At 35.9% G+C, this 24997-nt stretch overlaps 1 protein-coding gene across 3 annotated transcripts in view; it reads left to right on the top strand.

Annotated features, from left to right (window-relative positions):
- Positions 1 to 24997, top strand: part of UBR2 (ubiquitin protein ligase E3 component n-recognin 2) — a 60519-nt gene that overhangs the window by 9387 nt on the left and 26135 nt on the right. Inside the window, exons 4-19 of one of the 3 annotated variants that reach the window (XM_052805278.1) lie at positions 1149 to 1262; positions 4121 to 4248; positions 5272 to 5410; positions 7102 to 7164; positions 8416 to 8536; positions 11780 to 11887; positions 13575 to 13663; positions 14341 to 14439; positions 16952 to 17115; positions 17208 to 17307; positions 18344 to 18472; positions 19242 to 19425; positions 20488 to 20549; positions 21365 to 21475; positions 23380 to 23445; positions 24842 to 24964. In XM_052805278.1, the coding sequence (XP_052661238.1) occupies positions 1149 to 1262; positions 4121 to 4248; positions 5272 to 5410; positions 7102 to 7164; positions 8416 to 8536; positions 11780 to 11887; positions 13575 to 13663; positions 14341 to 14439; positions 16952 to 17115; positions 17208 to 17307; positions 18344 to 18472; positions 19242 to 19425; positions 20488 to 20549; positions 21365 to 21475; positions 23380 to 23445; positions 24842 to 24964 (1800 nt within the window). Of the gene's footprint in view, positions 1 to 1148; positions 1263 to 4120; positions 4249 to 5271; positions 5411 to 7101; positions 7165 to 8415; positions 8537 to 11779; positions 11888 to 13574; positions 13664 to 14340; positions 14440 to 14513; positions 14613 to 16951; positions 17116 to 17207; positions 17308 to 18343; positions 18473 to 19241; positions 19426 to 20487; positions 20550 to 21364; positions 21476 to 23379; positions 23446 to 23888; positions 23992 to 24841; positions 24965 to 24997 lie in introns of those variants that run through there. The other 2 variants (XM_052805277.1, XM_052805280.1) reach the window with 2 other exon arrangements.

Here is a 24997-nt window from a genome sequence, read left to right on the forward strand (position 1 = left end):
CAATCATTATCAAATTCTGTACAATAGCAGGATTTTTGTTTGTTTTTAAACATAAAGTTAAAATAGAAAACTAAAACTGTAGATGCTCTTTGTTTTAGTAATATACTGCTATTAATAGTACAGATTAGTTAAAAAAAACTTACAAACAAAACCAAGAAGGCCTTGGTGTGTTTTTAAGCTAAGAAGCTAAGTGACAGCTATTGGTATAGCCTTTCTGTAAATCTATTTTTGACAATACTGCACTGCTGTTAATGTAAATCTGATCACTGCATGGTTACCCTGAGCACCAGGTTTTAGGAAAAAAAAAAAAACCCAAACACAACAACTTGCCCCAAGAAACCCAATCCAATTTGCTGATATCAGCATACTTCTTGTATGTAGGTTTTTTAGTTTGCAAGCTTAGTGAATTAACAAGTCTAGGTGACATCCAAAAGTGTAAGCAAATGTTCTTTTAAATGTCCATCTAATTTTGTTGTTACTGTAGGATGTACCTATAGGTACAGAATGTACCTGTATGCCAAAAATAGGTGAAAGAAGAATTCTTCTATGAATCAGTTAATAGTTGTGGTTCAAAAAGAGTATTATTACACTTATTAATTTGAGGTGGTCTTAGCTTTAAAATAAATTTATTAAAACACTGCAAATATATCATTACACTTTTCAGATGCTTTTTTCTGTGCTTACTAAAACTTACATGAACAATTCAAGTGTTGTCTGTAAAGCCCTTTTACTATAAACAGCACATCTTTTACTTGCTGTGTAATAATAATGTGCTATATGAAACAATTTATCTTTGTTCAGATTAAAAATGTGAGAATCTGAAATAGTGCAGATGGTGTTGAAAGTAATATATTTAGAAAAACTGAAAAAAACCCCAGCCTTCAGGTGGGGCAGAATGGGGGTGTTTGAAGGTTTTTGTCTGTGTTTTTTTTTTTAATTTTCTTTTGGCATGGGCAGACGAAGTAGGTAAGCTTTCAGCCATCATAGAAGCAGACATGGTTTCACTGTGCTATTTTAACAGGGTACTGGCTAAAGCTATCAGGTGTTGTCATCATTCTTTTGTAGTTTAGCTATGACTACTCGTTTCTTAGTGTGCATGTATGTATATGTATAGTCATGTGAACTGTTTTGGTTTTAAATAATTTTAGATGACAACGTCAGGTGGAGGAGGTTTCTGTGACTGTGGTGATACAGAAGCTTGGAAAGAAGGTCCTTACTGTCAAAAGCATGAACTTAACACTTCAGAGACTCCAGAAGAAGAGGTAATAACAATTGAGGCATCATGTTTCAAAACATTGTTAACTGTGTGTATGTATATAAATCATTCATATGAGGTTATTTTTAGTCTTGTATACCATGCATGAGAGATGGGAGGAAATTTAATGGTAATATTTGAACCACACTGTGTTAGACAAAATTATTGTCTTGTCTAAGTTAAGGAGTTACTTAGAGTGACGTTTTCTACTTCAAGGCTTCATTTTTTATGTTCTTGGTCGCCTCTGCAGCTTTAGTTCTGTTTCTTTTGTTTTTCTGTCTTATTTTGAAAGGTGAAGGGAGTCTGCCATGTGGAAAAAAAAAAAAACAAACACAACTGTATGTAATCATGTGCGTGAAGAAGCCAAATTAAGCTGTCTGTGCAACATATGTCCTGATTTTTACCAAAGTGAAGTGCACAGATTTTTTAAATCAAAATAACTTGCTGTTACAGGAAAGCCATAATGGAGATACAAGATAGAGGTCTGTAAAAGCTTGTTTGGTATGGAGAAGGTAAATAGAGAACACACCATCACCATTTCTCATAGCATAACAACTTGGACATATTAAATGCAAACAGACATGCTACTTCTTACAGTATGAATTCAAGCTGTTGCACTAACCATTACAAAACACCGTTGTTGTTAAAAATTTATATATGTTCAAAAGGAAATTTATTACGTTTGTGGAGGGAAAAAATGATCAATGGCCATTTAAAATTGCAGATACCATCTTTGGTGTGGGAAATATTAGTGTCTTAAGTTACTGGAGGCCAGAGGAGCATTCTGTCCTTTTCTTATACTCTTCCCTTGGTATCTGTTATTACATCTCAGGTATGAGAGTGGCTAGTTGGGCTTCTGGTCTAGCTGCTCACATCTGTTCTTATGTAATATAATTTCTGTGAGATTTTTTTGAAGGGAAAATATAAGGCAATTTTTTGTAGTAATTTTGCTCATCTGATGGTTTAAGTGAAGCAACTGTAACTGTATTTGCAGTGACAGTGGTCCTTCTAAAATCTGTTCTCACTATCTCAACCCTAAGACTCCAGCACTGCTGCATGGACTCACCACTTGGTCTACATGCCAGTTTACGTTAGTCGGCAACCTTAGAAAACTCTTGTTCTGAAATCTTGGGTGGACTGCTACTTGCATGTCCAAAGATACTCATACAGTGAGTGTGACTGACAGAAAAAATTAAGGCACTGGGCAGGCTTTGTGTTTCTTCCCCATGAGTAATGGGGATTGAGATCTCTTATGTTACGTAATGTTGTGTTCAAGGTAGATCAAGGATCATTTGTTGAGCATTATCGGAACCTGTTTTCTGCCTTGCCCAGATACGTGTCTTTGTTGAAAGTGCTGGGAATGGAGGCAGTGCTGCTGCTTAAGGTTTGCCTTTGCTTTTGGTGACTGATAGTTCTCCATACCCTAGAAAAGTTTTAAATGAAGCAAAAAAAGAGTAATGGCAGTTATTAACATTCCTGTAAAGCTTCCAAGTATTCCCAGAGAATCTTGGGTGGGGTGGATAAACTTTACTAGCACAGGTGAACTGCTGACTGTCAAAGGTCACCTGTAGATAATGCAGATAAGTTCTGAAAAGATTATTGTAGCTATTTCTATACAACATTAACTGTAATGAAACGGAATTTGGTATTAGGTAATCCTAAAACAGAAACTGGGCTACTGTTAAATAGTTTAATTGACTAACAATTACACATACTTCAAAATACCAAATGATGAATTGAGTCAGTGACCCAATGTATAGTATATGTCCAGGTGACCTGCAGGGCATGCAGTGTTCCCTTTCCAGCTTTGTAGCAGAGGGACTAGTTGTTCTGAACATCAAAAATTTCAAATAGTAGAAGAAGAATCCTTTCAGGGAAGAGGTTTTTAATGTTTTCTCTTCACATACAAATCCCTTGAAATGGATTGGAAGGAAATGGTAGTGGTGCCTGTACTACCTAATTCAGAGTTGGCAGTGGTTTTCATTTGCTGCTCCAAAAAGTAGCCCCTTTAACTTTGCAGACTGAAGGAGCACTCCTCTTCCTCCCCCTCCTCATTTCAATTCCCCCACCTGCAGCAGCAGCCATTCTGCTCTGACAGAGAGAGGAGGGCTAGTTTATAGTGGCTGCTGCAGACTTCAAATGGAAGGCACCTTGGAGAGTGCAGAATGGGCACAAAGTGGATGCATTGTCCACATACAAAAGGGGAACAGCTGTCTGTGAACAAGACAGACATGGGCAGATCATTATGAAATACCCAGTTACATTTAAGCATTTAATTATTTATCTACCACAGCATGTAAGAGGCGTGCATCATGAATCATGATACCAGTGTGCTGGATGTTGTATAAGCTTGGATAGATAAGACTTCTGCCTCTAAATGCCTGCTACGTATGAAACAAGGCAATAGATGTATAGTTGTTTGTATTCTGCAGTTTACTAATATTGGTAAGTGAAAGAAAAGATACAGTGATTTCAAATTATGTTTTTGAAGGCATTGCAGAAAAAGCAGATTTTAATACAGCTGAGGTTAAAAATTCTTCAGAAGAACTATGTTAGAAGGTGTGCAGAAGTGGGAACAATGAAAGTGAAATTGGAGACGTGTGTGGAAAATTTAAGTGGGTGATCAAAGGCGAGTTAACATTTAGGTATAGAATGTTAGATTACTGCTTTGGTGATTGTCAGTGAAGAACTGGAAAAAGAAAACAGGATGATTATTGACTCTATTCGTTTCAAATGTAAAGTCATTTAAAGAAAGACATCATTAAAGATGCTTGCGTCATCTTTGACAGAGAGAGTTGCAAATTTGACAATTTCTGTTTTGAATGTCATTTAATTTCTCAATTGCTATTTATATTTATTTTCCAGGATCCTCTTGTGCACTTACCAGAAGATCTGGTAGCAAGAGCTTATAATATTTTTGCAATCACATTTAAATATGCAGTAGATATATTAACATGGGAAAAGGAAAATGAATTGCCTGGCCTAGAAATGATGTAAGTATAGTATTTGTCTTCTGACTTTTAAAGGCTTGCAGATATTTACAATAGAAAACACAAATTCTGATTTTCAGTATCTTTTCTGCCTTCCTAAAATTGTCAGGAACATTTTGTAGACAATGGACTAAAGTAATTTTAATAGATCTGTTTTTCTCCTATTTTTTACTCTTGTGATTATACAGCCCATTTCTCTCCATAGCAATGATGAACCAATGTCTCTGTGATACCTTCATTTTCTTAATATTGAAAAAGACATATTAGTAAAATACAATACCCTAAAACAAGTGGTGGATTAATTTCTTATGATCAAAGTTACTGACATTCTGATGGCAAAAGTATGTTGTACTTTTGGTGATCTACTTATTACAAGTTTTGAAGCATTACAGAACGTTTAAGTGTATTGTAGCATCATAGTTATCATGGATTCATTTGTGACATCTTGTTAGTATCGTCTTTTACTTTGTGTTGTGTGAGTAAGAATGCTGTGTAAATAAATGATGGGAATCAAAAGATTGCACTGAATCTATGTAAGCTTAATAAGTTGTGGTTTTGAGGATTGTGGAGTTTGGGTTTTTTAAGAGACTGCCAAGTTTTTGTTGTCTGATAGACCTTTATGCAATATTGGGGAAACAGGTGTGGCAAAATAATGCTAAGATGGGTGAAATCTCTTAAGAAGCTACGGGGGAATGTATTGAGCACAGCTGCGCTGGAAGGAAATGTGTTTTCCTTAGTAGGAAACTATCAGTTCATAATCAACAGATGTTAAAAAATAATACTTAGACTTAAGTATTGTCTTTAAGACTTTGCTCATTTTGGAATTAATTCTGCAGGGAAGATGCATATTCCTATAGAAGTTAGGTGTGGTCAGTCCTTTTCAAATAAACTGTTCAGATATGTTCCAGTATAGCAAAGGAAGCCTAGGCTTGGGTTGTATGCTTGGTGGAAAACTTTGTTAAACTAGAAGTTGATTTTTTAAATTGCATTACTTTGAATTATATAAATTCAATCCTTGCTTTCAAGTGAGAAGAGTGACACTTACTACTGCATGCTGTTTAATGATGAAGTCCATACCTATGAACAAGTTATTTATACTCTGCAGAAGGCTGTCAACTGCACGCAGAAGGAAGCTATTGGTTTTGCAACAACAGTAGATAGAGATGTAAGTAAATTAATTGCTAGAACTTTTAATTATACTTACCCTAATGTTTATTTTATATGACTACACTAACTTGAGTTTGTTTTCCCAAAGAGTGTGGTTAATGTGATTGAGCCCTGTGTGTCAGGCCACCCTAAAATGTCCTAACTCATTGGCCAGTCCAAACCAGACCTAATGTTGAATGTATGTTTCACTGTAACTCTATTCCAGTAAGTCTTGTGAGTGTAGATAGTAGGGTGTCTCTCACTTCTCTGTCAAGGACAGGCAGCAGCTTTAGCTCATCCCTTACTGTACAGCAGGGAGCTGACATTGAAAGAGCCTGTATACGTGCTCCAAGCATGGAAAATGCTTCTCAGAGTAACACCAGTCAACTGTGAGGGATAAAATCCATAATTGACTGCTTTTGTTCTGGGGGTCATGGAACTATTTGTGGGTTTTTTTAAATTTAATTTTCTTTTTCATAATTGTCAGATGATAATGGCAGAAAGAGGTAAAGCATTTCATTCAGCGTTTAGAAAGAACAATGAGTTCAGAATCACTACATGCTGAATACAATTACAACTAATATGTCGGTCTCAGAAGCACTCCGTCAGCTGTGTTTGTATTCTGGCTTGTGTGCATTTTTTTAAGAAAGGGACACTTTCTAGGGATAACTAACTGCATCTTGTTATTCGTGCCATGAGCCTGTAAGCAGTTGCTGTGAAAATGAGTGTGCTTTTATATTGTTTTGTTGGCTCGTGCGTCTTTTGGGAGGATGGCTTGGCAAGGAAGTCTCTTCCAAAATGGCAATGAGAGTGTAATTTTGGTTTATTAAAGTACTTCAAGAAGGTGAGTGGAAAAGGAAATATAACCACTTTATATTACTTAACACTGAACTAGATTTTGGTTTTGTATTATCACTACTCTATTTTTGTGATATCAGTAACCAAAAGATTCCTGTCCGATCCCTAAATATGTGCTGACTTGAGCACATGCTGTGTATCGTAAGATGAGCTTTGGAGATTTTCCCTACTGTTGATCCTTGTCCTACTTTTAAATACATACATGAGTGCACATATACACGTGCATGTATGTATGTATGTAAAAGAAATAAGAAGGTTATGCCTGAAACAATGATTTGGCATCAGACCAGATCTAAAATCTCAGTAAGCTGTTCTGTGTAATACACTATGAATTGAATCAACTATCTATTTTAATGTATGCATTGACAGTACAGAAAGACTGGAAACCTTCGAGTTTTGAAATAAACAAAGTGCTTTAGTTGTATGTTTAAAAGACCAATTAGCTTTAATATCTACTTTTAAAAAGGCATTGAAATGTCTGAAATATCTTTAAGTTCTACCAAAACTAATGATTGATGCATTAGTACTAAAGATAAGTTTTCAGTATTTTAAATAAAAGAAATGTGATGGTTACATCTTAAAAATGGTATTATACACAGAAAATTTACTATACCTGGTAACTTCATATATGATATAATTTTATTTTCTTTTAAGTAGTACATGGTGCGTTTTGGAAATCCAAGTATGTAATCATATACAGTACTTTAAAATTTGAAAATAGCATGAAAGAAAGAGTGGTTAATGGTCATCTGAAACTTTTACTGTGTCTTTTATGCTTGCTAATGTAAAACACAGCATTTGAACCTCTTGTTTAGAAGCTGGTGGTAATGTTACTTCTTTACAAATTTAAAGGGACGTAGGTCTGTTCGATATGGAGACTTTCAGTACTGCGATCAAGCAAAATCAGTAATAGTGGTAAGTAGTGTTATCTACTTATTTGCCTAATTTTAAGCAAAAAGAGGCTTTGCTACACAATTTTGTGATATTGTTACCATAATGGCTCTTTATATTTTAATAATACAAAGTGTTGGAGATACTGTTTACAATATGCACAGTAGAGGTGTCAAAATACAGGTTTATGCTCCATTCTTTTTGTTTTTTCTACTATGGTCTACCTTGCACCCAAAATCATTTCCTAAAAAGAAGTTACTAGACAACCTTTCCCTTCAGAAAACAGAGTTTGATCAGGAACCTCAAATGTAATCTTTTGGAATTGCATGTCAGTTCAGATCGGTGAAGTTAAACTATTTTAGTTTTTTTGCTATACTATGAAGCTGTTTGTCTTTCATGGCCACAACTATGGAAATTGTTACTGATTGAATCCAAGTGTGAAACTAGAAATACACTTTCATTTTGCATGTGTGTATTTGTATGTGTATATATATTCATAATATCTGTATATTATAAGGTTCTTCCATGTAAGTAAGAACATGGGAATAATATTTTCTGTTTTCTAGTTAATTTTTCTTTAACTGCTGCAGTGCAGTACTTATACACGAACTATTTATTTAATGTGATTAATACTGCTACCACTGAAAAACAATACTGTGACTAGTTATTGGCCTTAAACTATTTAAGGTATTTTGAAAACATTAACATATCTTTAAAGATAAAGATGTGCAGTATTTTTCATTTGCCACCTATGCAGTCAAAGAACAAACGGCTTTTATGTGTAATGTTTAACTATTAAAGTTTCTAACACAGAGATGAGGGGAATTGCTTTCTTGTTTTAACTCTGTGTGTTTAATTTGTATTTTTGAAAATAGTCAGTGGACAATCAGTTTCTTTCCTTGGTGAGCTGCTGTGTGACTTGCGTGTCATGTTGCGAGGAACAAATGTGCATGGCTGTCTTGGGCTGTGCATGGGGCTGCTTATCAGTAAAATGCAGCAGATCAGTGTGTATGTTGATAAGAGGCCAAGAGTGGAAAATGGATTGGCCTAAGTATGTTGGTATTGCATAATAAGGTCCTTCAAATATTAATAGAGTAAACAAAGTTCAGAATTCTTTGGTTTTGTTTCTTCCCTGTGTAGGTGTTAGTAATTAGAATATGTATTAATATTATAAATTATTGAAATTAATCATAGGAATACCATGTTTCTGTGCAGAAATATATGCTAGTCCTCACTTAAATATGCAATTACCTCCTCTTTCCTTTTCTTTTTAAGAGAAATACCAGTCGTCAGACAAAGCCATTGAAAGTACAAGTCATGCATTCATCTATTGTTGCCCATCAGAGCTTTGGTCTGAAGCTCCTAACTTGGCTTGGCAGTGTTATTGGATATTCAGGTGGGCAAACTTGAACTTTTTTGAGACATGTTAGAGAATATTTGTGAGGCAAGCTGAATTCCTGAAGCAGTTTTGTCTGTTTGTTTCAGATATGTAATAAATAAGGCAAAGCTATTAATAACTTGTTGGACTTCATTCTATTTTCTCTTATTGGAGTACTGTTCAGAGTTCCAACTTCTGTATGAAAGTGCTACCAGTCTTAGTCTTCTCGGATACCATCTTCTGTTTAGCTGCTGTTGAACAGAAGCTGAGAATAGCTGTCAAATGCTGTATGCCAACAAGCTATTTTTCAGTCCCTAGTTCTTTTTAAATGAATGCAGTAAGCTGAAAATAACCTGTCTGATTAGATAAAACAAAATTATTCAGAAGTAATTTGATAAATGGTGATGAAAGTGATTGCTTAAGATTTTTTGCTAAGTAGAACAACAGAGAAAATGCAAGGATGTGTGGAGGTTTTTGGGTAAGTATAGAAGCCAATGAAGTATTAATCAGATATTTAGAAAGAGCTTTCTTCAAAGGAATCAAGATGTACAGTATAATTTTTATGGGAAGGCTCTATGTTTGTTTTGACTTGGTTCCTCCTTTGTCCTGATGAATCATAAAGTTGTGAAGATGTGGACCATGAGGGGAAGTAAAAGGAAAATGTGTCACACTGCTGATACATAGAAATGTAGATACAGTCTCCAATGCACTTTGTGTTCTATGCATCTGTAAATGTTAACAAGACCTAACTAGCAAAGCACACTCAGCTGTAATATTGCATATATGTTCTGCTTAGGGGCAAGATTTCATCAGAGATTGTTTTATTAGACTGATAGTTGAAAATATAGCCAAGATTTCAGGCACAGGATCTCTATATCATGTTATCTTTTTTGAAAGATAAGTAGTTTATGTTTGTATAAGTTAATTTTTAAAGATAGATACATAAATCAAACTTCTGAAAAGTTATGGTAGCAGTTTGTTCAACTATTTGCCAGTGTTGCTGGCAAATAATAGGTATTAATAGAAAGGAAAGACATGAAGATACTTAATTTCTGAGATAAATTTTCCTTTCAGTGTAATGTGTAGGCAGGCACTGTCTTTCTCATTTTCTTTTAGCCAAGTTTTGTGCCATGTCATTTGTGCCAGGTGCCAGAGTCACTAATTTTCAGCACTAAATTACAGTTGCAAAAAAGTAACTTGAATATGTTAATGGAGTATCAAATTACAGATTAAATCATTGAATTTATAGTTTGATTAGTGTGTGTGTGGTGTTTCTGAAATTCTGCAGAGTTTACTTCATTAAATGCAGTGTCCTTTATGATTCAGAAGGGCAAAAATAATGTTTGATGGTAAGCACTATGCATATGTTTTGTCTGTGACCTGCGTGCTCAACTGCTTGAAATGCCTTATACACCTTGGGATGCAGTCTTGCAATGTACTCTGGAGTCTGGTTTTGTGAAATGCACTTTTGAAAAAATTGGTTTCCCTTAGCTTTTTAACAAACACACTCAAACTTCTAGATTCTGCTCAGTCTTTGAAACAGCCTGTTACTGTTAATCTGTAACATGGGGTGATAGAATTGCACTGCTTAGGTGGTTACACTCAAATGTCCCTGACCAAAGGGCACTTGGCAGGTGGAGGGGTCTTCTGCTGTGCCACAAAGTTAGGTTGGATGATTGCTGTGAAATGCGTGTCAAACTCTTGTCAGTGAATAAAGGTGAAAACCTTGCTATGGAACTTTGTCACAAGCTTGACTACCGCATCCTTTCTAGCGGATGTCAGTTTTTCAGGTATAAGTGTCTGTTTGCTATTTGTTGACTAATGCAGTAGTTTCCATTAATTTGTTACTGTTCCTAACAGTAGTTGGAATCGAACTCTGTGTCGTGGTTTAACCGCAGCCAGCAACTAAGCACCACGCAGCCGCTCACTCACTCCCCCCCACCCAGTGGGATGGGGGAGAAAATCGGGAAAAGAAGTAAAACTCGGGGGTTGAGATAAGAACGGTTTAATAGGACAGAAAAGAAGAAACTAATAATGATAATGATAACACTAATAAAATGACAACAGCAATAATAAAAGGATTGGAATGTACAAATGATGCGCAGTGCAATTGCTCACCACCCGCCGATCGACGCCCAGCTAGTCCCCGAGCGGCGATTCCCTGTCCTCACTCTCCCCAGTTTCTATACTAGATGTGACGTCACATGGTATGGAATACCCCGTTGGCCAGTTTGGGTCAGCTGCCCTGGCTCTGTCCTGTGCCAACTTGTGCCTCTCCAGCTTTCTCGCTGGCTGGGCATGAGAAGCTGAAAAATCCGTGACTTTACTCTAAACACTACTTAGCAACAACTGAAAACGTCAGTGTTATCAACATTCTTCGCATACTGAACTCAAAACATAGCACTGTACCAGCTACTAGGAAGACAGTTAACTCTATCCCAGCTGAAACCAGGACACTCTGCAAAGCAAAAAAACACCCCAAACTGCTATAGGGGTTCACAGGCTGTGTAGAATTGCACCATGTAGCGCACGGTATGGTATACATGGCACTAAGCCACTGCCAACTCATATCTAAGAAGCTGAGATGGCTAAGCGGCATGCAGAAATAAGGGCTAATGTGTGTAAGTCATATAGTTGTGTTAGTGAATATGCATTACCTGCAGTGCTAAGCTAGATTCAACATTGTTAATATAAGCATGTCTGTGTTGTGTTCTGTTGCAGATGCAGGCTTGTCTGCAAGCATATAATAACTTATATGTTCACATAATAACAATTCTTACTGCTTTCCCTTAGAAAAAAATATGTAGAGAAGCTTTAAAATAATAGCAGCTAGTAACTGTAAACAAAAAACTCATACATGAGTATATGAGTTGTTTGATACGTGAATTATATTTTCCTTTTGGTAGGACTTTAAACAGGAAGAATATAACCTAGAAAATTAGCCTGCTGCATATTTATTTCTTATATTAGTAAGCCAGCAGCACTTTTAAGAAAGCGCATTTTTATTTGATAACTTTGAAACAAATTGCTGTGTTTGGCAATTTTCACAAGGTTCCTAATGTTCCGTAAGGTTAGTGTGAAACTTGCAAGGTATAAAATATTTGTGTTTCTATCAGCAAAATATGAGCAGCGTTATTCAGTTGTCAAGGAAAACGGGGCCCTGTGGTTTCTACTGTGTCTTACAAAAATTCCAGTATGTCAAAATAATGTGCAAGTTTGTATTTAAGCTATAATTAACTTATATAATTTCTCTTCATTAAGATGGCCTTCGTCGAATATTGTGTCAGGTTGGTTTACAGGAGGGGCCAGATGGTGAAAATTCTTCTCTTGTGGATAAGCTGATGCTGTATGATTCTAAACTATGGAAAGGTGAGTTTTCTCTAACTTCTGGAAAATACTAAAGAATGCTATGCATAAAAATTTTCCCTTTACTGTATCTGCTAATGTTTGATCATTTTTACTGTGTTGTATTATAGATAGAATTGCCTGATCTGTTATAGTCTGTCCCTTCATGATGCACTCCAAATATATTGCAGACAAGAACATAAGGAGACTATTTGGAGATAGGGTTGAGTTTAGATCTAATTTTTCCAATTAGTCTGAAATTAAGGCTGACTTGAATATGCAGATGACAGTGGTAGTTAAGAGAAATTGAGTAAACAATACAGAGATTTGGAGTTTGTCTGCTTTATAGGATCTCAGCATCTATATCGTATCTACGAAAATGCTTCTTATTAAGGGATAGGGCAGAGGTTTTCTGCTTTGACTTATGTTTGTAGGTATTCATGAGGTATTCTTCAGTGTTCTGAGAACATTCAGTGAAAACTACCGTTCTGTTATTTTAGAGCCCTTAAAATGCTAAAAGCCTGATTGGTATAATGGGATTGACTAGACAGTTGTAATTTTGAGGAAGTGGAGGTAGTTAATTTCTTTGGATCTCATGGATTCTGTGTCTGATTTGGTATCCTGAAAGGGCATGTAAGGCCAGGTGTAAGAAAGAGAAGCACAAAGAGAAGGCCGAGAATGATGCAATACATATGTCCTTTCCGTATTTAAACACAAATATAGTATTTTTAAGACTGCTACCCTCCCCCCAGTATCTTTCATTGTTCTTCAGTTCTGAGGTACAGATATCCTAGGCATCAGTAACATCTCTTTGTAGTCTGTCTTGGAAACTTCTTGGTGCAGCAATAAAAGAAGAAAGGTGGAAAGTGGATGTAGTATGGAGAAAATGATTCCTTTAGGTTTTGTTTATTTAATACCTTTATCTTGTGTGAATGAATTCCTGGCAGTCAAGATTCCCCCCCCCCCCCCCCCCCCCCCGCAAATTTCGTGATCTGGAAGGTACTGCTTTTGTGGACCATTACAGCATTTTTAATACAGGTTTTGTAAGGATAATGTCTTCAATGTAAGCAAGGAGTAGCTTCTGGATTTCTACTTCAATATCAATATTTCTCTACTTTTTCATGTATTCCATAGTTACTCTGCATTAAGGAAATGGTGTAATGGCTTTTGACTTAAGTGACCTACAGAAAGAAATGGTACATATGTGCGTGTATTTCCAAGCTACATACAGTCAATTCTCATTTGTATTGATAATATTTTCTGGGATGCTGCTCAGACAGACTAGAAATTCAGATATAGCTAAGCTGATTATTTTGCAGAGTTGTTCGCAACTAGCAAACTTTATTGCAGTTCCCAGGATTTCTCATAATAATGTGTTCTTTTTTTCCCTGGGCCATCCAAATCCTCTATTTATCCTAAGGAGGAATAGAGTTCCGTTCTTATTTGCCTGACATGCCTTATATTTGATGGTTTATGTTCCCATTCAACAGCTCAGTGTTATCTTATACAGGAATAATAAATAATGCTGCTTGAAGAATTTTGTTTTATGTATTCTTCATCCTTTGCTACCACTTGACAGACTTAATCAAAGCAACTTCTGCTCTGAAATGCACGCTTACCTCATTCTGTAGAAGTTTACTTTTCTAAATGTTTCCATAATATGTTGATAGAAAATAGTGACATGCAATATTTCATTCATTTTTCTTGACAGGAGCTAGAAATGTGTATCACCAGTTATTCATGAGCAGTCTACTTATGGATTTGAAATACAAGAAACTTTTCGCTATCCGCTTTGCAAGAGTAAGTATCTTTCTTACAAAGAGCCATTAAATGCTTAAACTGTCTAGCGAAGAGAGTTTAGTTAGCATACAGTGCTTCAAATGAACTGTTATCCAGATTTTTTTTTTCTTTTTTTGGAAATGAAAAGTTGAAATGAAATGCTGACTACCTTATTTCTGTCTTCAAAATATTAGTTATAATGGCATCTCATCTCCTGGGAAGAAAACGGGCTTTCCAGGCTCCCCAGAACTAAAGCAGTTCAGATGTTTTTGTCTTCACCGTCAGCTATGCAGGCTATCACTTCCTAAGAGCTAATCGCTTCTCATTGTTGAGGTGTAAGATGTTACAGCACTACTCAGAAATAGTGCTGAAATTCAGTTATGCTGATTAGTATTTCTGCAATAACTAGTATTTGAAGTGCTGTAAATCAGCACTGCAAAATTCTGCTCACTCTGCTGAAGACAAATAACTTTTCTGAGTAGAAAATAACATACTAGCCTTTATTGTGAAAAATGAGAGTGAGTAGATCTCACGTGTGAGCAGATTAAGTTGTCATGTTCTTTGTACAAAATACCTATATAATAATCCGTAAGAACTACTCTTCCCTTTTTCATGGCATTAAAGTCTCCCAGAGCAGACATTTAAATTAAAAAATCAGGTCAGTGTGGATTAGAGGTGAATTTCCCCTTGTTGTTTAGAATTACCGGCAATTGCAGAGAGATTATATGGAGGATGATCACGAACGGGCAGTATCGGTGGCTGCTCTGTCTGTCCAACTCTTCACTGTACCTACTCTGGTGAGTAGTGCCTGTCTTTCTTTTAAAAACTGATAGTTGGCACTCCTTGCCTTTTTTTGCCTCCTTCTTAATAGAACTATGAGCGATTGCAGAGTGATTTTATGAAAGATGACCACGACAGAGAGTTCTCAATTGCTGACCTCTCGATACAGATATTCACAGTGCCTTCTCTTGTAAGTACTAAAAGACCAAAAAAGGAAATCTTTATTTGTTAAAAGCCACTCAAGGTTCTTGAACCAGGACTGCAGATTTCTTTAACGTTACTGTGGAAATGCAGGGCACTGCTGCTGCACAGCAGTCAGACTGTTTACATACATTGCTGTGGGTTTAGGAGTTAAAGTGTTCAGCATTGCAAAGTTTGAGTCTGACTTCCCAGAGTGGGCTGGGTATTTTTGGTTTTTCTTTTTACATTTTTCTTTTACTTTTTTTAGAAATGTACTTAAAGGTTTATTTAGAGACACACACATAACATTTAAATTCCTCATCATACTGAGCCACAGTTACTGTTTGTAGAAATCTACATTATGGTTTGCATATCACAGTTTCAGAGCATACCGTTCTGGTGCAGTTTTATAAATGATCCACTTTATGTTAATTTTCCAATCAACACAAGTGCAAGCAAGAATTGTCTCATGATATTCCCTACTTCCTTGGTACTTCTAGACTCAGACGATGCCCGCTTTCAGGTTTCCAGTTAATTTTTGTTACAGTGCTTCAGGCACTGTTACTTCTTCCAGCTCACTAACTGCTGGTCTTTCACAAGCTTATGCTTGTTTGGGAAACGTCTTTTTTTGGTCCAGTCTCAAAATAAGTCTGTCTTTGCTTATATTATGAACTAGACAAATTAAACTTTGGAGCTGTACTGGAAATAATAGTCTGAATTTCATAGTCAGAATTGTTTGAAAAATGAATGCTTCTGAATCCTTCCAGATTGAATCAGTTTAATTGAGCTCTAAAATTCAATAGTAGCATGGCAGTTATGATACTGAGCAAAGTTGTTTTTCAGTTTCCTAGGGGTGGATGTTATTCATGGGAGTTCAACAAGACTTCAGGATTTTGTTTCCATGGTTCAGGGCAATATTGTGTTACTACTTTTAATTTTGATGCTGTCAATAAGAGTGTTGCCAATATTCAGACTTACAGTTAGACTTAACCAACTAGTATTATTCAAGTGGTTATGGTATTATTTTTCCCTTGGCAGATGGGGTGGTGGAATATGTGTACTAATACTTTTTTTTTTTAAAGGAATTTCAAACATTTCCTTAGAGGAGAATAATTGCAGTGTCCCTTTTATATGTTTTCTGTTTCAAAAGCATGCAAAAAAAGTAAAGCAAATTGGTTTTGACTGTTTTATAGAAGGATAGAATAGACTGATGACATGAAAGTAGTTATGATAAGCTCCTACCATATGAATTAAGGATTATTTTTTATATATTTAGAGCCATTCATTCTTAACTGAACGAATAATTTGAAGAATGTAAAACCACCCCACTGCCCACCAGTAACATTTTCAAACTGATCTTAGTAATTTCAGAGTTTGAGCTCTCAAGTAACTGAGGCTTTTTGGTTTGAGGGAAGATGGGTGGTTGGTTATTTTGGGGGGGAAAATGTTAACCATTAGATTCCCTCCCCCCTCCAGCAGCATTTTAGAAACTGTATTTTGGAGTATCATTAGCAACTGTAGAACCCAGAAGATCTAGTCAACAACCACAGTGCCGTTGAGGTAGATCAGAGCGGCCAATCTTCTTAAATCTACCAGCCACATCATAAAATCCTCATGAAATCTGAGAACTGCAAGACTCATCCCATTTATCTTGGAGAACTAACAGAATGGGGGAGTTCTGGAAGAGCTCACAAGTACGAGATGGCAGTAACTTCTTAGTGCCCCTTACTCTGTTGTGGGGTTGGGTTAGATTGGGTGTGGAAGATGATCTTTGTCAGGCTTTGTGATGCCTGTTGATTTGTTTCCTACAACACATGGATATACGCAGTAGCCCTTGAGGGGAATCGTAAGTCATTTCACATAATTTTGATGTGGAAATTGCACTATACAGTTCCTTAGCAGTTCAGAAGACACTCTTCACCACAGCGCTTGACAGTTTGTGAACAGAAAACAGAAGAGCTGTCACTCCCCTAAAGGGCTCATACTTAAATTATATGAGAGGAGACAACACATACTTAAAGGGAGGTACAAGTTAATTATAAGACACATAATAATATACGTCTTGTGCCATAATTATATAGGTCATTAGGAGCCTAACTGTAGTCAAACTTCTGTACAGAAGGGATCTGAAGAAAGAGATCTGGATTGTGATAATTTCTGGCTAGATGACTGTTTTTTTCTTCTGTGACTGTTTGGAAGATTGGCTTTCAATATGTTCTTCCATTTTAATTATTGATGTAACTATTTTGGATAAAAAAATAATGTTTTTTATAAACTTCATGGTGCAGTGTGAAACTCTTGTTAGCTGTGTCTGTTAATTACAGCAAATTTCAATGTACTTTGGCATAGGCTCGAATGCTAATAACAGAAGAAAATCTCATGACCACTATCATCAAAACTTTTATGGACCACTTAAGGCACCGTGACATCCAAGGCAGGTTTCAGTTTGAACGTTACACTGCTCTGCAGGCTTTCAAATTCAGGCGTGTTCAGAGCCTTATTTTGGATCTCAAGTAAGTATATTAACTATGTGCTGATTTGATCAATTGAGGAGGGGGGGGGAAAAAAAAAATTTAACACTCGCATCTTTTTCTAATGTACCCAGGTATGTGTTGATAAGTAAGCCAACTGAGTGGTCAGATGAATTGAGGCACAAGTTCCTAGAGGGTTTTGATGCCTTCTTAGAATTACTCAAATGTATGCAGGTATGTAAGTCTGAATTATAAAATTATGCAAAATTAAAGCAGGAAGTTAGCTATCATGATATAAAAATGGAAGAAATTTAATGTACTCTCCATTTTATACCTTTAGTACAGTATAACTTTTGGAGTTGTCATGTTTTCCTGAAACATAGCATCTCACCTAAGTTTTTTTAAATCTGGTTTGTTGTAGAGGGCAGTAAAAAGGAAGAGTGATTCAAAAAGAAAAATGTCATTTGGGGCATATTTTGCAGTTGTAGAGGCAGACAAGACACAATTAATTGTGTGAGTGAAATCTGGTCCATCTTAAGCAACTTTCCCTCTTAGCGAGAGCTCCAGTTACTGCTTGTGTCAGCAGTTGCTCCTTGTATTGAGGAATATATAGTTCCTGACATACAAATAGACCTCTTCACTGTAGTTGTTTTCCCCAGCACCTTTTTAAGGTGCTATGTTACCTTAAGAGGAGTATTTTAAAAGCAATGCAGCTTTTACAAGGACAAATCAGAATCACTTCCATTTTTCAGTACTTCAGTAGCATACCTTTCTCAGTACTTTTGTTAGTCCGTTTATGATAGTCTCTTGCATATATTGTAATCCTCAGATCATGCTGGGTTTTTTTCTTCTTATGCCAAGAGCTGATTATGTACTGTAGTACCCAGTCTTTAGTTGGTACTTAACTGCATTTAATAGCACATCCCTAGAAAATACATTCAAAAACAAAATGGGTATGTGAGATAATGTATGTATGCAAACGTTGTTGTACTGCTCAGAATACTGAAATCTCTACAGGTGTTAATAATAAATAGAGCTCATCCAAAACCTTTCTTATCCCAGTATTCTTCTCTTCCAATTCCTGTTTCATTTTCTTGTTATTATTTCGATGCGTGTAATTCCTTTTCAGATGGTCCCAAGCTACTTTTTTCCTGTTGTAGCAACAATATATTTATTATAAGGACAGGTAACCACTGTCTCACACTTATGCTAATGTTGTCAATGTATTTCAGTGATATATTGTTGAAATGCATAATTCTTTTTGTTACAGGGTATGGATCCAATAACTCGTCAAGTAGGACAACACATAGAAATGGAACCAGAATGGGAAGCAGCATTTACATTGCAGATGAAATTAACACTTGTTATTTCAATGATTCAGGACTGGTGTGCATTAGATGTAAGTTCCTTCTGAATTGTTTTTCCATGTGAATATGTGAAGGGGGAAGAAACCCAAACATTAATATGTGTAACAGTTGACCTAAACACATAACTGCACCATAAGCCAAGATCGTTTTCTCTGAGCAAGTGCAAATCTTTCCTGTATTTAAACACATCTTTTATGGCTTGAACTGACCAATTCATAAGAATGTGGTTAAGCCTTTTAAAAAATCATGCAGGGAGTTCTATCACACATCTGAAAGTTGTGATCTTCACAACACGCTCGGGTTATAATTTTCAGAGAAGAGGGAATAGAGGAGAAGGCCCTGGACCTACCAAATGCTGCCTGATTATAAATTGGGCTTCTACTCCATAAGTGTTTCAAGTTTTAGGAGTACAGAACTTAAGCATGGTAAAGTATGGCTGTGGAACAAGTGATCCTAGAATATTTGAACATTCATGCTGGCTTTAATCTGTCACTGTTAGTTAATGTGCAGGTTTTACCAGCCTAGCATGATCATTGCTCAGAAAGTTCCCATAATATTAGTTACAGAAAAAAATTTAAAAAATACTAGTGGGTGTTTTTCTAATCAGACATACTGGTATAAGTTTCGCAGTCTGTGTCCCCCTTAATTCAGCTCCTTTTGTTGGATTCCTTATCTAAATTTTGCAGGACTGTTAATAAAGGTAAAACCCCCAAATCCGTTAGACTTTTTTACATTGGCTGTATTATTTTGCAGAGCTCTGGTTTTTTTCATAATCTTTGTAAACTGTGATCTCTCTTTTAGGAAAAAGTGTTAATTGAAGCTTATAAGAAATGCCTGACAGTGTTGATGCAGTGTCATAGTGGTTTTACTGATGGAGAACAGCCTATTATTCTCAGTATGTGTGGACATTCAGTTGAGACCATCAGATACTGTGTTTCTCAGGAAAAAGTTAGCATTCATCTCCCAGTTTCTCGTTTACTTGCAGGTATGAACCAGTTAAAAAATATTTCAGGAAATGAAAAATATTGTATAAATGTGATTTGTGTATGTGTGTACATAATGAACCACACAACAGTTGTTTAAAGCCTGAATAGGATGCATTTTGGCCATTTTCTAGCTTGTTTGATAGCCTCTAGGCAAAATGTTCCCAAGCATTGGAGAAGTTGTTATTGTTTCAGGCTTGGGGGAAGATTGTCTCATGCCTCTGGATTTGTACGTGAGGTGTGTTGCAGGCAGTTACTGCTGCTTTTGCCACTTGAGTGATGCAAAAGAAATGCAACAAAGTGTGGACTGTACTTGCCTGTTTTAAAATATGTTTAGCTGTCAGATTGAATAGACTAATCAACATTCTGTTAGAGAACAGATTTATCAAACAGATGTGTCACCAGAGAATTAAGCTACGTCTTTCTCTTTATATTGTGCCTATCTTATTCAGCAGCTGTGTTGAAAAAAGGTTGATGAATTTTAGTTTACAGAATCAGAAAGTCATATGATGAAAAACAAATTCACAGGTAATGAAGTGAAAAAGGTAATTCTTGGGTAAAATACTATGCAGCTCAGTGTCATATAACTTTGAATGTTTGAATCTTTAAGCAAAACCTTGTAGCTTTAAAACAAAGCAAACCAGAAAACCCTTATGTATTTTGTAGGGGTCTCATTATAGTTCCTGAGGTATTTTATAAACCTCTAAGGACTGATAGAAAGGATGAGGTATCTGTTGTTGATAATTTGTCCTGATAGACCAAGGACTCTTGGCTGTTGCTGAGGGGACATGACAGAGTGAAAAAAAAAGGCAAAAATCTCACTTGTACTGCAGGTTTTATACAGATACAATGGGAAAACTTTAATTCTTCTAAAATATATGCTTTGTAACATGTCTCTTCAGGAAATAGCTGTGTAGCTCCAGGGTGATAAATCTGCAGACTTACTTGTAGCTGTGTCCAGAAAATGGTCCAATAGTAATTTAGATGACCTTTTTTTCCTATTTGAATTGTATAAAATATTGTGTGTAATATTATGTATGTATTTGTTTCATGTATTTATGTAGGCTTGCATGTTTTGCTGAGTAAAACTGAAGTGGCATATAAGTTTCCAGAGCTGCTACCCCTGGTATGTAATTAAATATAGCATATTAATTAAATATAATTAATGCTGAATGTGAAATTGGTCAAATAAGTGTAGGATATTATTAAGTAAAAGAAAGTATGTTTTTGCTATGAATTCTGTTCAGAGAGACTGTCTTCAGTAGATAAAATTACCTCTTAAAAGATTAATATCTAGATATTCATGACTGGAGCATAAGCAATCAGTATTGCTCTCTTAAATAACTTCAGACTCAGGCTTAAGTTTTGTATTTTGTTCTTCATGCATTACCTTCTTTTTGTAGAGGAAATCGTTTCTAGGAACTCCTGGCAGGATCTGATACCTTCTCCTTGGCCTAGGTTCTAATTTTCTTCCCCAACTGTTTCTTGCTTCCTGCATGTTCTTACTGATATGCTATTTCTTTAAGAAGAAGTTAAAAAGAGTAAGATAAATTAATAGAGGAGAAAACATAAATGGGAGCAGAAATCTCAGTGTCTTTTGAAAGTAGTAGTACTTAACCTTTGAGTGAAAGAAAGCAAATGATGATGTTATTAAATTGATGGTGTTGATGTTTTAAAATACGAAACCTACTGTCTTTAAGAATAAACTAAAGCCCTTGTGGAGTATTTCTGTGGAGCAAAGACAGAATGTAAGGTTGGTTAACAACGATTGGATAGATTGTGAATAGGCTTATCAAACTTTTGTAATATGTGTGTTGGATTTGCTTCTCTTTTGTATTGCCCAAATATTTTCATGATCACAAATACCATCCTCCTTCATCTCAGTCCCATTTTCTTTTATTTTCTCTGTATATATCAAAATATTGCATTTTCTTAATGCAGAGTGAACTTAGCCCACCTATGTTAATAGAACATCCTCTACGATGCCTAGTCCTATGTGCCCAAGTGCATGCAGGGATGTGGAGAAGAAATGGGTTCTCTCTTGTTAATCAGGTAAGTAGATAGTAGCTGTAGAATGACTGTTTTCTGCTAACTCCTCCAAGATAATTTCGGACCTCAAAACCTCTCCTTTCTGTATTGATTTCAAATTTTACTTATGTAAATCTTACAGAAGGCAATGCAAGGTAGGCATTTTTATCAGCAGTCACATCATTTGAGTATGTTTGTTTTTAAGCTGGTCTTTGATTTCTTAGTCAGAAGTTGCTTTATTGTTTCAGGACTGCTACAGTGCTCAGTGAACTTAATGCTCTATGCATAAAGAAGTTTTAGTATAATGCAGTTAATGACTGCTAGCATTTTTACTGTATACTGTCCAACAGTAGCATGAAGTGGAGAATTAGATCTGTGCATATTCGGTAATGCATTCATCACCTTCGCATAAAAGTGTCTCAAATATAAAAATACACGCCGTTAAGATATTATTCCTATTTATGTTTATAAAGTAATTGAAATCCGAAGACCACACAAAAGCATTAGAACCAGTGTAGAACTGAGTGTTTCTTGGCTTTTATCTCTCATACTTCTTTCATACTTCTGGAGACTAGCTCCATCCATCTCTAAACTTATGTTCTCTGTGTTTGTACAAATTAGGTCTTAGGTGTTTCAAGCTTAACAACTATAAAACAGGTGCTGTAGTGTCAGTGCCACCCACCAGGGTGATCATCTGAAATGATTTTTTCAGCAAGACATAGGTTACAACAGAAGTAGGATTTAGTTCTGTGATGTGTTAACTTGATTTATTTGCAAGAAACTTATTTCCTTCCCACAAGCCCTCATCTTCACTAGATATTTGCAATGCATGTGTACCAGGAGGTTGAATTAAGCTGCTCAAACATACTGTATTCTGACACTTCTTGCCTCTTAACTTGAAGGATTTTTATAAGGTGATGTCCTTTATTGTCATTATTAAAGCAAAAGGAGCTCTAGTTATGTACAATTACAGCAGCACCCATATTGCTGTAGACACACATCAAATCTGAAATTTCAGCATAGCTTTTGATGGAGAAATAAGTCTCTCTGTTAATTTCCCCTGGCTGTCAGCATCTTGAAGTTAAGAGCCTGCTTTAGTTTAGGTAATACGGCTCCCACAGTCTGGAAGTCCTTACTCTTTCCTTTGGCTATGGAGAGCTTATGTTCAGCCAGCTCCTTTTGGGAGTTTTCCCAGAAGATTGGAATGGGCATGTATATGTGTGGATTATTAGTGTGGGGAAGAGAGGGAAGGCATGCCTAGCTAGCTGTCTTCCATGTAATTCTGGTGAGAAATGGTCTGTCTCTAGAGAAGAGTTTAGCACACTGAAGATTGTTCCTAGTCCCAGGTAGGAACTTGACAGCCCTCTTTGTTTTTCCTTAATTGTGGTAGAATCAACTTTTCCCACGTTTCAGTGCCATGCAGTCATTGCAGTGTTGCTGCTGCTTGCTGCAGTGCTGTTGAGTTCACTCCCAGGATGGTTTGGGTTAACTATGATTCTATCACAGTATTAACATTTTGCTGAAACTGGCAATTCCTGAAAGATTATGTCTCAAATAATTAAAGAGCAATTCATGGAGCAAAGAAAGAACATTTCTGCAAATGCAAAGGCTTTCTCTCCTGTGAATTCGAACAGTTAATTGTGAAACAAGTAGATGCATTAAAACGCCCAAAGAGGTCCACAAGATTTTTCCTTCTAAGTGTATGCAATCTAGACATTAGATCAATACAACCCAGCCAGCAACTGTGCTTGTTTTGTGCTATATAGAAATGCTTTTTGCATACAAATATATTTTTATAATTTTTTCAAATCACAGGTTCATTTTTGTTACTAATACTGTGTAACAAAGTTTATTTTTCCAGAATGAAAATAAGTTTAGATTAAATATGATGTTTGTTAATTATTGTGGTTTGGGTTTTTTTGTTTCAGATTTATTACTATCATAATGTGAAGTGCAGGAGGGAGATGTTTGACAAGGACATAGTAATGCTTCAGGTAACCACATTGTACAAGTTTGCATTTTTATTAAGCATTTTCAGGATATGTGTACATTTTTTTTTAGCTCCATCAGAACCTTTTAATGACAAGGGAAAAAGTCAATTTTTGTGGAAGGACTTTTATTTTTTTATTGTATCTGTGTCTTTATAGGATAATTTGTTAAGGAAATACTGTTGTTGTAATCCTTGTTTTTTAAATATACTGTGGAAAGTGCAGAATTTTCTGCGTAACATGTATGTAATGCTACATCTTCAAGAATATAATATTTTAACTAATGGGTTGTGCTGTACTGGCACTTGTCTGAGTAATGGTCTTCAGTAATGTAGTCAGTGTATCTGTTGTTCTCCCTCCCTTCAAAGTTGGCATCTAAAATGCTGGATAGAAAGTGGAACCCCATATAGTAGTTTGTGATTTTTTTAATTTTTTTTTTTTTCCTTCAGAAGAGATTTTTCAAATCTGGCAGTCTACTTAGCTCTGACACAGAGAGGTCTGATGCATTACTCCTACACGGAGAGTGATGAAAGTTAAAATTTGCAGCTCTGGGTGCATAGTTCTAGACAGCAGTCTACCTGTAGTCTACCTAGACAGCAAAATCATTTCTCAGGAAGTCCCTCAAATCTTACCTAGAGTTAGCAATACCCAACGTGGTGCAAATGTCCTGAGTTACTTCTGCTTTCAGACATACTGCCTTGAGGATTGATCTGCCCCTAATTTTTAATGATCATCTGCAGCTACCCATTTGGGTAGATATCCTTCAGTTTTGTTGGAAATTATTCTGTCCTAAAGATGGTCCCATTAGCAATAGTAAATTAACATCAAATATTTATTATTGGCTAACTTAGATACATTGTTTAATAAACAGAAAAGACTTTGGCCAGTAGTTTTCTAAAATGGAAATAAATGTTTGTGGCTACATTGAAAATTAGTATTCTTCTTTCCAGGAGGTTTGGAAAGTCTTGCTAAAGTCTTCAGTCTTTGTTTTGAGGATTGGAATTTGTTTTTAAAATCTTTGTGCTATATACTTAGTGATATTATGCCTTCTAAAAGTTGAGCCAGCAGGAACAGGATTGTAGAGACAAACCCAACCAACCAAAAGTCTTTCACTGAATTTTATTTAGAGTATTTGAGATAGAAGGAATAACCCTGAATATTTTATACTTAAAAGGGCATCAGAAATTATTGATAAAGCATAGGATCCTACTTGTCAAACATGCTGTCAGTTGTGTTATTGGAGTCCTAAGGAAGTAAACTTAAGTAACTAAATCTTCATGCCCAGGATAGAGAGGAATGAATTTCATAAAGAATATACTGTGAACATTGTATGTGAATATACAAACACGCTATAATAACACCCAATCTATTTTCTGTTTATAATCGTTTTTTTCTTTAATAGACAGGTGTGTCTATGATGGATCCAAATCACTTCTTGATGATAATGCTGAGTCGCTTTGAACTTTATCAGATATTTACTACTCCAGACTATGGCAAAAGATTTAGCACAGAAAATACTAACAAGGTATTTTATGTACTACTGCAATAGAAAATCTGC

This window comes from Harpia harpyja, chromosome 13 (assembly GCF_026419915.1).
Source record: "Harpia harpyja isolate bHarHar1 chromosome 13, bHarHar1 primary haplotype, whole genome shotgun sequence".
Classification (NCBI taxonomy): domain Eukaryota; kingdom Metazoa; phylum Chordata; class Aves; order Accipitriformes; family Accipitridae; genus Harpia; species Harpia harpyja.